The sequence below is a fragment of the Panulirus ornatus genome, chromosome 45 (assembly GCF_036320965.1).
Source record: "Panulirus ornatus isolate Po-2019 chromosome 45, ASM3632096v1, whole genome shotgun sequence".
In the NCBI taxonomy this organism is placed as follows: domain Eukaryota; kingdom Metazoa; phylum Arthropoda; class Malacostraca; order Decapoda; family Palinuridae; genus Panulirus; species Panulirus ornatus.
This window is the reverse complement of record NC_092268.1, coordinates 5,647,029-5,659,458: the sequence shown is the minus strand read 5'-3', so window position 1 is coordinate 5,659,458 and position 12,430 is coordinate 5,647,029. Positions and strand designations below refer to the sequence as shown.

The window sequence follows — 12,430 nt, the reverse complement described above, 5'->3', positions numbered from 1 at the left end:
GGTCGTGTAATGGAGAGGAGTAGTAATAAGTTGAGTTTGATTGGGAAAGCTGAACAGATTTTGCTGATATGGTTTGGATATATGAAATGAACAAGTGAGAAGAGACTGAGTAAGAGGATATTTGTGATGGAAATAAGGAGTAAAAGAGAAAAGGAGAGGGGAAAAGAAGATGAAAGGATAGGGTGTAAGAGGCTTTAAGTTGGGGTTGGAACATGCAAGATTATGAGAGGTGTACGTAGGATATAAGGAATTAGAGAAATGCAGTGTATACAGGGGGCTGGGTGTTGTTAGTAGGCTGAACCAGGGCATATGGAGTAGTCAGGAAATCATAGATAGGCATGTGAGGATGGCTTGGCTGTGGATTGTAGGCTTTGGTTTCTGTCCATAAAAAATGACAACTAGAAAGTGGATATAGCAAATGAGGCTGCTCTAATTCTGTTCCAGGCACTTCCTTACTACTAAGAAAATGATGAAGTAGTTTGAAAATTAATTATTTTAGGAGACCCATGCTTTTTATCCATATTTACGCTCAGGTAACTGCCACCTTGCTGAAAGACAAATTTTTCAATGAATTAATTGCAGCGCGTCTTGACGTACCATATCTATTTCTTTGCCATTGTTAGTTTTGATTATTCAGAAGTTATTTACTCCACCTGGCATTGATTGTTATTTTTTTTTGATAGAAATATGTAGTTATTGTTTCCCGTAATTTGAAAGTCCTGAATAACTGATACTCACTTAGCGCTGAATCATATTCGTATACAGCATGTGCTTGTGATGTTGACCCCATTGTTTTGATGAAGGTTTTAGTATTTTTGACCATCAGTGTGAATGATTTTGTCATTTTTCAGATGCCAAAAAGATGAAAACAGATATATCAGAAGGAACTGAACAAAAACCTCCTCCAAAAGTTAAGGTAAACACTTATATTAAATCTGTCTGTTTATGTATATCTCTGATGCCCAGTCCTTCCAGAAGCTCTCACAAGGGGATGGCAACAATGAAAGAGTCCCCGTGATATAAATGATGAACGTCAGTGCACTGGAGTTCTAATATTAATCTTTTAATTGTATCATAGTGAAAAAATATTTACACGCTCAGTTTTGCATAAAAGGTCATTGTGATTGTGTAATTATCAATTTTTACTGCACAGGAAGGATTTTAACTGCACAAGGAGGGAGTTTTACACTTGTGGGGCCCTCTGTCCTAAACCATATTTAATGATTCAACTTTTTAAACTAATTTTTGCTGTCCATAATTACTAAGTTTTCCTTTCAGGCCATCCCATTAACTCTATATATCATGAGAGGCAAGTGTTTTGGGAGCAGCTGAGTGAGTGTGTTAGTAGATTTGATGCACGAGACTAGGTTATAGTGTGGGTGATTTGAATGCAAAGGTGAGTAAATTGGCAGTTGAGGGAATAATTGGTGTACATGGGGTGTTCAGTGTTGTATATGGAAATGGTGAAGAGCTTGTAGATTTATGTGCTGAAAAAGGACTGGTGATTAGGAATACTTGGTTTAAAAAGAGAGATATACATAAGTATATGTATGTAAGTAGGAGAGAAGGCCAGAGAGCGTTGTTGGATTATGTGTTAATTGATAGGCGTGCGAGAGATTTTTGGATGTTAATGTGCTGAGAGGTGCAACTGGAGGGGATGTCTGATCGTTATCTTGTGGAGGCGAAGGTGATTTGTAGAGGTTTTCAGAAAAGAAGAGAGAATGTTGGGGTGAAGAGAGTGGTGAGAGTAAGTGAGCTTGGGAAGGAGACTTGTGCGAGGAAGTACCAGGAGAGACTGAGTACAGAATGGAAAAAGGTGAGAACAAAGGAGGTAAGGGGAGTGGGGGAGGAATGGGATTTATTTAGGGAAGCAGTGATGGTTTCCGCAAAAGATGCTTGTGGCATGAGAAGCATGGGAGGAGGGCAGATTAGAAAGGGTAGTGAGTGAGTGGTGGGATGAAGAAGTAAGATTATTAGTGAAAGAGAAGAGAGAGGCATTTGGATGATTTTTTGCAGGGAAATAATGCAGATGACTGGGAGATGTATAAAAGAAAAAGGCAGGAGGTCAAGAGAAAGGTGCAAGAGGTGAAAAAGAGGGCAAATGAGAGTTGGGGTGAGAGAGTATCATTAAATTTTAGGAAGAATGAAAAGATGTTTTGGAAGGAGGTAAACAAAGTGTGTAAGACAAGGGAACAAATGGGAATTTCAGTGAAGGGGGCTAATGGGGAGGTGATAACAAGTAGTGGTGATGTGAGAGGGAGATGTAGTGAGTATTTTGAAGGTTTGTTGATTGTGTTTGATGATAGAGTGGCAGATATAGGGTGTTTTGGTCGAAGTGGTGTGCAAAGTGAGAGGGTTAGGGAAAATGATTTGGTAAACAGAGAAGAGGTAGTAAAAGCTTTGCGGAAGATGAAAGCCGGCAAGGCAACGGGTTTGGATGGTATTGCAGTGGAATTTATTAAAAAAGGGGGTGACTGTATTGTTGACTGGTTGGTAAGGTTATTTAATGTATGTATGACTTTTAGGGAGAATAAAAAGATGTTCTGGAAGGAGGTAAATAAAGTGCGTAAGACAAGGGAGCAAATGGGAACTTCAGTGAAGGGCACAAATGGGGAGGTGATAACAAGTAGTGGTGATGTGAGAAGGAGATGGAGTGAGTATTTTGAAGGTTTGTTGAATGTGTTTGATGATAGAGTGGCAGATATAGGGTGTTTTGGTCGAGGTGGTGTGCAAAGTGAGAGGGTTAGGGAAAATGATTTGGTAAACAGAGAAGAGGTAGTAAAAGCTTTACGGAAGATGAAAGCCGGCAAGGCAGCGGGTTTGGATGGTATTGCAGTGGAATTTATTAAAAAAGGGGGTGACTGTATTGTTGACTGGTTGGTAAGGTTATTTAATGTATGTATGACTCATGGTGAGGTGCCTGAGGATTGGCGGAATGCGTGCATAGTGCCATTGTACAAAGGCAAAGGGGATAAGAGTGAGTGCTCAAATTACAGAGGTATAAGTTTGTTGAGTATTCCTGGTAAATTAGATGGGAGGGTATTGATTGAGAGGGTGAAGGCATGTACAGAGCAACAGATTGGGGAAGAGCAGTGTGGTTTCAGAAGTGGTAGAGGATGTGTGGATCAGGTGTTTGCTTTGAAGAATGTATGTGAGAAATACTTAGAAAAGCAAATGGATTTGTATGTAGCATTTATGGATCTGGAGAAGGCATATGATAGAGTTGATAGAGATGCTCTGTGGAAGGTATTAAGAATATATGGTGTGGGAGGCAAGTTGTTAGAAGCAGTGAAAAGTTTTTATCGAGGATGTAAGGCATGTGTACGTGTAGGAAGAGAGGAAAGTGATCGGTTCTCAGTGAATGTAGGTTTGCGGCAGGGGTGTGTGATGTCTCCTTGGGTGTTTAATTTGTTTATGGATGGGGTTGTTAGGGAGGTGAATACAAGAGTTTTGGAAAGAGGGGCAAGTATGAAGTCTGTTGGGGATGAGAGAGCTTGGGAAGTGAGTCAGTTGCTGTTCGCTGATGATACAGTGCTGGTGGCTGATTCATGTGAGAAACTGCAGAAGCTAGTGACTGAGTTTGGTAAAGTGTGTGAAAGAAGAAAGTTAAGAGTAAATGTGAATAAGAGCAAGGTTATTAGGTACAGTAGGGTTGAGGGTCAAGTCAATTGGGAGGTGAGTTTGAATGGAGAAAAACTGGAGGAAGTGAAGTGTTTTAGATATCTGGGAGTGGATCTGGCAGCGGATGGAACCATGGAAGCGGAAGTGGATCATAGGGTGGGGGAGGGGGCGAAAATTCTGGGAGCCTTGAAGAATGTGTGGAAGTCGAGAACATTATCTCGGAAAGCAAAAATGGGTATGTTTGAAGGAATAGTGGTTCCAACAATGTTGTATGGTTGCGAGGCGTGGGCTATGGATAGAGTTGTGCGCAGGAGGATGGATGTGCTGGAAATGAGATGTTTGAGGACAATGTGTGGTGTGAGGTGGTTTGATCGAGTAAGTAACGTAAGGGTAAGAGAGATGTGTGGAAATAAAAAGAGCGTGGTTGAGAGAGGAGAGGAGGGTGTTTTGAAATGGTTTGATCACATGGAGAGAATGAGTGAGGAAAGATTGACCAAGAGGATATATGTGTCGGAGGTGGAGGGAACGAGGAAAAGAGGGAGACCAAATTGGAGGTGGAAAGATGGAGTGAAAAAGATTTTGTGTGATCGGGGCCTGAACATGCAGGAGGGTGAAAGGAGGGCAAGGAATAGAGTGAGTTGGAGCGATGTGGTATACCGGGGTTGACGTGCTGTCAGTGGATTGAATCAGGGCATGTGAAGCATCTGGGGTAAACCATGGAAAGCTGTGTAGGTATGTATATTTGCGTGTGTGGACGTATGTATATACATGTGTATGGGGGTGGGTTGGGCCATTTCTTTCGTCTGTTTCCTTGCGCTACCTCGCAAACGCGGGAGACAGCGACAAAGAAAAAAAAAAATAAATATATATATATATATGGGAGGGTATTGATTGAGAGGGTGAAGGCATGTATAGAGCATTAGATTGGGGAAGAACAATGTGGTTTCAGAAGTGGCAGAGGATGTGTGGATCAGGTGTTTGCTTTGAAGAATGTATGTGAGAATTACTTAGAAAAGCAAATGGATTTGTATCTCGCATTTATGGATTTGGAGAAGGCATATGATAGAGTTGATAGAGATGCTTTATGGAAAGTATCAAGAATATATGGTGTGGGAGGCAAGATGTTAGAGGCAGTGAAAAGTTTTTATCGAGGATGTAAGGCATGTGAACGTGTAGGAAGAGAGGAAAATGATTGGTTCTCATTGAATGTTGGTTTGTGGCAGGGATGTGTGATGTCTCCATGGTTGTTCAATTTGTTTATGGATGGAGTTGTTAGGGAGGTGAATGCAAGAGTTTTGGAAAGAGGGGCAAGTATGCAGTCTGTTGTGGATGAGAGGGCTTGGGAAGTGAGTCAATTGTTGTTCGCTGATGATACAGCGCTGGTGGCTGATTCGTATGAGAATCTGCAGAAGCTGGTGACTGAGTTTGGTAAAGTGTGTGAAAGAAGAAAGCTGAGAGTAAATGTGAATAAGAGCAAGGTTATTAGATACAGTAGGGTTGAGGGACAAGTCAATTGGGAGGTAAGTTTGAATGGGGAAAGACTGGAGGAAGTGAAGTGTTTTAGATATCTGGGAATGGATTTGGCAACAGATGGAACCATGGAAGTGGAAATAAATCATAGGGTGGGGGAGGGGGCGAAAGTTCTGGGAGTGTTGAAGAATGTGTGGAAGTCGAGAAGATTATCACGGAATGCAAAAATGGGTATGTTTGAAGGAATAGTGGTTCCAACAATGTTACATGGTTGCGAGGCATGGGCTATGGATAGAGTTGTGTGGAGGAGGGTGGATGTGCTGGAAATGAGATGTTTGAGGACAATATGTGGTGTGAGATTGTTTGATCGAGTAAGTAATAATAGGGTAAGAGAGATGTGTGATAATAAAAAGTGTGGTTTAGAGAGCAGAAGAGGGCGTTTTGAAATGGTTTAGTCACATGGAGAGAATGAGTGAGGAAAGGTTGACCAAGTGGATAAATGTGTCAGAGGTGGAGGGAACGAGGAGAAGTGGGAAACCAAATTGGAGGTGGAAAGATGGAGTGAAAAAGATTTTGAGTGATTGGGGCCTGAACATGCAGGAGGGTGAAAGGCGTGCAAGGAATAGAGTGAATTGGAACGATGTAGTATACCAGGGTCGACGAGCTGTCAATGGATTGGACTAGGGCATGTGAAGCGCCTGGGGTAAACCACGGAAAGTTTTGTGGGGCCTGGATGTGGAAAGGGAGCTCTGGTTTCGGTGTATTATTACACGACAGCTAGAGACTGAGTGTGAATAAATGTGGCCTTTGTTGTCTTTTCCTAGCGCTACCTCATGCACATGAGGGGGGAGGGGGTTGTTATTTCATGTGTGGCAGGGTGGTGATGGGAATGAATAAAGGCAGACAGTATGAATTATGTACATGTCTGTGTATATATATGTATACGTTGAGATGTGTAGATATGTATATTTGCGTGTGTAGACGTGTATGTATATACATGTGTATGTGGGTGGGTGGGCCATTCTTTCATCTGTATCCTTGCGCTACCTCGCTAATGCGGGAGACAGTGACAAAGTAAAATAAAAAAGATATATATTTATTTATTTTGCTTTGTCGCTGTCTCCCGTGTCAGCGAGGTACCGCAAGGAAACAGATGAAAGAATGGCCCAACCCACCCACATACACATTTATATACATACACGTTCACACACATGAAATGACAACCCCCTCCCCCGCATGTGTGCGAGGTAGTGCTAGGAAAAGGCAACAAAGGCCACATTCATTCACACTCAGTCGCTAGCTTTCATGTATAATGCACTGAAATCACAGCTTCCTTTCCACATCCAGGCCCCACAAAACTTTCCATGGTTTATCCCAGACACTTCACTTGCCCTGGTTCAGTCCATTGACAGCATGTCCACCCCGGTATACCACATTGTTCCAATTCACTCTATTCCGTGCACGCCTTTCACCTTCCTGTATGTTCAGGCCCCGATTGCTCAAAATATTTTTCACTCCATCCTTCCACCTCCAATTTGGTTTCCCACTTCTCCTTGTTCTCTTCACTTCTGACACATATATCCTCTTTGTCAATCTTTCCTCACTCATTCTCTCCATGTGTCCAAATCATTTCAGCACATCCTCTTCTGCTCTCTCAACAACACTCTTTTTATTACCACACATCTCTCTGTACAACCCTATCTATAGCCTATGCCTTGCAACCATATGATGTTGTAGGCACCCCTATTCCTTCAAACATACCCATTTTTGCTCTCTGAGATAATGTTCTCTCCTTCCACATGTTCTTCATTGCTCCCATAACCTAACCTAACTAAGGCAGGAAATACCATGAGGTATAGAAAAGAAAAAAAGGACGTGGATACTTCTGTTTTGGCCACTCACAACACCATCTTTTACTAGGCAATTCCCTTGTGGACTTGAATGTCAAAGAGAAAAAATAATTTTTTCATGAATTCAGATAATACAGGACATACTATCAATTTGCTTGCAGAGGATCCTATATGAACCATTAGCAGCTGGGGTCAAGGATTGTCTCGTGCAAAAATGCAACAGCTTTGGCAGAACTAGAGGTAAGATATTTTCTTTAACTCCATGTCTTGATACCAGTTTTACGATGTTATTGAATTTCATTCGTGATAGGTGAACGTGTTCATTATTGTATTGAGTTTCCGTCAACATCTTTTACAAACAATTCATCTGCTCCACGTTAAACTATGCTTCATCTGTCGATCTTCCATACTCTCAGAAGCACATAGAATCGCAAACCACATAGACTACTGCACTTGAAACAATCACTGACTGCCTAGTAACCACAAAAACCCAACACCTTCATAGTGAAATAAAGATTCTCCCAATGCAGTCCCACTGCAAAATGCTTGGCACTTGTTTCTATGCAGCGGCTTAGAATCACCACTCACTGCATAATGAGGTAGCCAGAAACAGACATAGAACAGCCACAGGTGCTCACACCGACTTTAGTAACCATGTATAATTCACGGCCAGGCCCCACAAATCTTTCTTTAGTTTTCTCTGATTGCTCCTTAAATTTCTCTGATTGCTCTCAGTGCTTTGATTTAGCCCATTGACAGCATCTTACTTGTTGCATTCCACATTACTCCAGTTTACTCTATCCCATGCATGCCTTACACACACACTCGTGCATGTTCAGGCTCTGAACACTTGCAGCAACTTACTCTCCATTCGCCAACCTCCCTTTCTACTTCTAACACATGTACTCTAAGTCAGCCTTCTCCATATTTCCAATCATTTCCACATACCCTCTTCAGCTCTCTCATACAAACTTGTCTTTCTGCTACACCTCACTCTTACCCTATCATTCCTCATTTGATGAATCCTTCTCATAGATTTTAAATGATAGGGAGTACCATCAGTGAATGGGTGATTACTCTGGCTATGTGCATCATTTGTGGGAAATATATTTTCAGAACTACAGCGCCTCGTCTTAAATCTGCAGTCTGGTAAAGGGCAGGGATTGTCTTGCAAATTGAAACCTTAGTAAGTGCTACAGTTAAGTTGGAAGCCATCATTCACCATCACTTTGGATACAAGTCATTACATCTGGATGAGCTGAGAGTGAGAGATTCTGCACTCTTGATAACCTCCATGTAAATGGGAGCAGAGTTTAAGATTAAGTCAGATTATGAGAGAAGCATTTTTTTTTGCAGCTCTGATGTTCATGAAGGAAGTAGTTAGACTATGGTTAAATGTGGTTTGCTAACCAATCACAAAATGAGAAGTTGTATGTAACAAGAGATGTACTTTCCTTCAGAATATAGGTAATAGAATTGTCATTGCTAATGCTGTAAAACCCAGCTGTTGATTTCATGAATTTTATTGTGGATTTGTCTTTTTGCCAGAATATTGTTATCATTCGGAGAACTTTTATTTTTACAGATTTGTGTTTTGAGGTTCTTGAGAAGATACACCAGAAATATGAAGAATGGTATGTAAAACATGCATTGTAAAGAAAGGGTTACTTATAAGGGATATCTTTATTTTGATAGTTACCTTGTATATTATATTTAGATCTGAAATGATTAGATGTTTTATTTATGAAAAGTGGTATTTGTGGTTAGAATAGTACTTTGTTTCACTCTTCTGGATCTTGACGGTGAATTCACCTGCTCGTATATGCCCCCTGTTTCTTCTTAAATCTCTTGTAATGCTACCCAGCATGTTGTATGTTCCTCATACTTTATTCGCCTTAATATCCCCTCATTTTCTCATCTCTAACCTTTCTGCATATGCTTTCACCTAGTATTCTAAACATGCTTGGCTTTCAAGTTTGTGTAACAGCACTGAATCCTTCCCACCCAGGCCATTCCATGACTAACCATCAGCCCCTTAATGGAAATAAAAAGCTCCCCTGCTCCACACTTCAGCAACCTCTACTTACAGCTCCACCCTACAAATATAACAGTGATAAAACACATACACACCCTGGGGATAGGGGAGAGAGAATACTTGCCACATGTTCCGTACGTGTCGTAGAAGGCGACTAAAAGGGGAGGGAGCGGGGGGCTGGAAATCCTCCCCTCTTGTTTTTAATTTTCCAAAAGAAAGAACAGAGAAGGTGGCCAAGTGAGGATATTCCCTCTAAGGCTTGGTCCTCTGTTCTTAATGCTACCTTGCTAATGCGGGAAATGGCAAATATGTATGAAAAAACTTTTTTTTTCATACTGTTCACCATTTCCCGCATTAGCGAGGTAGCTTTAAGAACAGAGGACTGGGCCTTTGAGAGAATATCCTCACTTGGTCCCCTTCTCTGTTCCTTCTCTTGGAAAATTAAAAACAAGAGGGGAGGATTTCTAGCGCCTCGCTCCCTCCCCTTTTAGTTGCCTCCTACGACATGTAGGGAATATGTGGCAAGTATTCTTTCCCCACTATCACCAGAGATTTGAAGAAAAAAACATACCCTCTGAAATTATTAGACAAGCACTAAACTCCAGCCTACCAGACATGCAAAAGGATAAAAAAGTTTGGAAATTTTCAGGACTAGAATTTAAGGAAGTAAGTTTTTAAGTTGTAGGAATTGTTGCAATGTAAGGAAACAAGTTTTTTGAAGTTTTCAGAATTGTTGTAATGTAAGGAGACAAGCTTTAAAAGTGTTCAGAATTGTTGTAATTTACCTTTTGGTATTTTTGAGCAGTTAGGCACCATTAAGCATAAGCCATCTTCAATGTTTCTCCATTTTGATTTTTTCCCCCCCTCCAGTGTTAAGAACAGGATGTCTCCATCTCCAGGCTCAGACACAGCCGATGTTATTAATGTGGTTGAGAAGAAAAATGCTCCAACTAAAGCAACCAGAAAATCAGGTGAGATATGATGATTTAAATGAACTTTTGATGATGATACAGTTTATGATATGATTATAGCATCTTTTAAGTATTCATTATTTTACCATTGTTAGTCATGGGAATAGTTGTACAGAGTGGGATATACGCTTATTTGTAAGATGTTTTGCGTAACCTTACAAAACCTACCATTATATAAGCATTTATTCTTTTAGTTATGTCATCATGTGACGTAAGGATAGGGATAAGTGAAGACGCTTTTACATTTCCACCCCCCTTGATAAGAGTTCATGGAGGGGTCAGGTCTCAGAGAGATAGACAGATAGATAGTTATCTTAGCCCTCATTATTAGAATTATTGAATTCTTGTATAACCTTTGGTATTGACAGATAGATAGTTATCTTAGCCCTCATTATTAGAATTATTGAATTCTTGCATAACCTTTGGTATTGACAGATAGATAGTTATCTTAGCCTCATTATTAGAATTATTGAATTCTTGCATAACCTTTGGTATTGACAGATAGATAGTTATCTTAGCCCTCATTATTAGAATTATTGAATTCTTGCATAACCTTTGGTATTGACAGATAGATAGTTATCTTAGCCTCATTATTAGAATTATTGAATTCTTGCATAACCTTTGGTATTGCATGTTCCTGTATCTTTGTCACATTCCATTTGTTACTTTACCAGTCTCAAGTTTTCTGTTATGTTGATAACAGGATGAGTGAAGAGAGGCTGACTTAAGAGGGTATTAGTGTTGGGACTGGAGAGAATAAGGAACAAAGAGAAGCAGGACAAGATGGAAGGATACAGTGAAAGACGTTGTGCATGATCATGGTCTGAAAAAACAGGAGAGTATAAGGCATGCATGGGAGAGAGCCATTTGGAGCCAGTTGGTATTCAGGGCGCAATATGTCACTGGCTTGACCTCGGCATATGAAGGGGTCAGAGGAAACGATGGAAAAGTATTAGGGGCTTGGCTGTGGATAGACTGGTGGTGTTGCTAGAGATTAAATGTGAGTAAATGAAGCTCTTTCTTGTTTGTTTTTGGCACTACTTTACTATGCAGGAAACGGTGACAAAGGAAAAGATTGATATACTGTACATAAAATGTGTATATGTGCAAGAAAAGTATGTTACATGTGAGAAATAGTGAGTGGTGGTATGAAAAAGCTTAAGTTGTTATTGAAACAGGGAATAAAGTTATACGGGCATTGAAGTTGTTAGTGAAACAGAATAAAGTTATATGGGCATCACCTGCAAGAAGGGAGTGAGTTACTGGGAGATTTACAAGAGGAAGCAGCAAAAGGTAAAGAGAAAGGTGATATGATTCAGCAAAAATAGGTAAATGATAATTGTAGCCAGAGAGTATTGGCAACTTTAGGGAAGAAGGTGAATGATTTAAGGAGAACAGTGAAAAAATGGAAAGATTTGTAACAGGCAAGGAAGGTTTAGGAGGATGTGAAGTGAGTATTTTGAGGGACTATTAGGTTAGATGAAAGGGTGGTAAATTTGGGGGGGCTTAAGACATCGGGGTATGCAGAGTGAAAGAGTCATGGCAAATGATTGAGTGGAAAGAGAGGAAGGTGATATCTTGTGAACAGTGATGTGTGGCAAAGTGGTTGGAATGGAATGATTGAGTGAAAAGAGAGGAAGGTGATATCTTGTGAACAGTGACGTGTGGCAAAGTGGTTGGAATGGATGGCATTACAGTTGAATTTCTCAAGAAATGGGGGTGACACTGTTTTGTTGATAACTGGACATCATTATTTGTTTGGCACAAGATGATGTGCCAGATAGCTGATAGAATGCCTGCATAATGACAAGGGAATTAAAAGTGAGTGTTCAGTTTACTGAGGTTTAATTGTTGAATGCACTTGTGAAGGTGTATAGGAGAGTAGTGATGGAGAGGTTGGTGGTATGCACTGAGCATCAGATTGGAAAGTGGGGAAGCACTGTGGCTTTCAGAGTGTTAGAGGGTGTGGGGACTGTTTTTTCCATTAAAGAATTTGTGAGAGATAGTTTGAGAAGGATGTGTATGTAACATATACGAATAAGGAGAGAGCCAAAGTTAGGGTTGAAAGAGATGCTTTGTGGAAGGCGCTACAAATATAGGGCTATAAAAAAGATACCAAAAGCATTAGGGCATTTTGATGAAGAAATGAAGCTGTGACGAGTAGGAAGAGAGGAAGTTATGGTTCAAGGTGAAGGAGAGTCGTCGTTAGTGGTGTATGATATCACCATGGCTGTTTGACATGTGTATGGATGCAGTACAAACTTAATGAAATGTTTAAGGGAAATGTAAAACTATACTGGGGTTTGAGGTGAAAAAGGAAAGAGATGAATGTAAAAGTGGAAATGTAAAGGGGAGTTGCTGAATCAAAGAGAGAAAGTGAGAGGAAGAAGGAATTGCACCCTTACTCACACTGATTAAGTTGAATGGAATCACAGTGTGAGTAAGAGTGCACAGGTCCTGGGTGCAATGAGGAGTGTGTGGAA

At 40.6% G+C, this 12,430-nt stretch overlaps 1 protein-coding gene and 1 long non-coding RNA gene across 5 annotated transcripts in view; one reads left to right on the top strand and one right to left on the bottom strand.

Annotated features, from left to right (window-relative positions):
* Window positions 1-12,430, bottom strand: part of LOC139762875 (uncharacterized) — a 31,389-nt gene that overhangs the window by 4,200 nt on the left and 14,759 nt on the right. The window lies entirely within an intron of this gene.
* LOC139762872 (uncharacterized) overlaps window positions 1-12,430 on the top strand; it is a 77,695-nt gene that overhangs the window by 56,936 nt on the left and 8,329 nt on the right. For all 4 annotated transcript variants that reach the window (XM_071688102.1, XM_071688103.1, XM_071688100.1 and 1 more), the window contains 4 exons: window positions 852-916; window positions 7,103-7,181; window positions 8,527-8,575; window positions 9,847-9,947. In XM_071688102.1, the coding sequence (XP_071544203.1) occupies window positions 852-916; window positions 7,103-7,181; window positions 8,527-8,575; window positions 9,847-9,947 (294 nt within the window). The remainder of the gene's footprint in view (window positions 1-851; window positions 917-7,102; window positions 7,182-8,526; window positions 8,576-9,846; window positions 9,948-12,430) is intronic.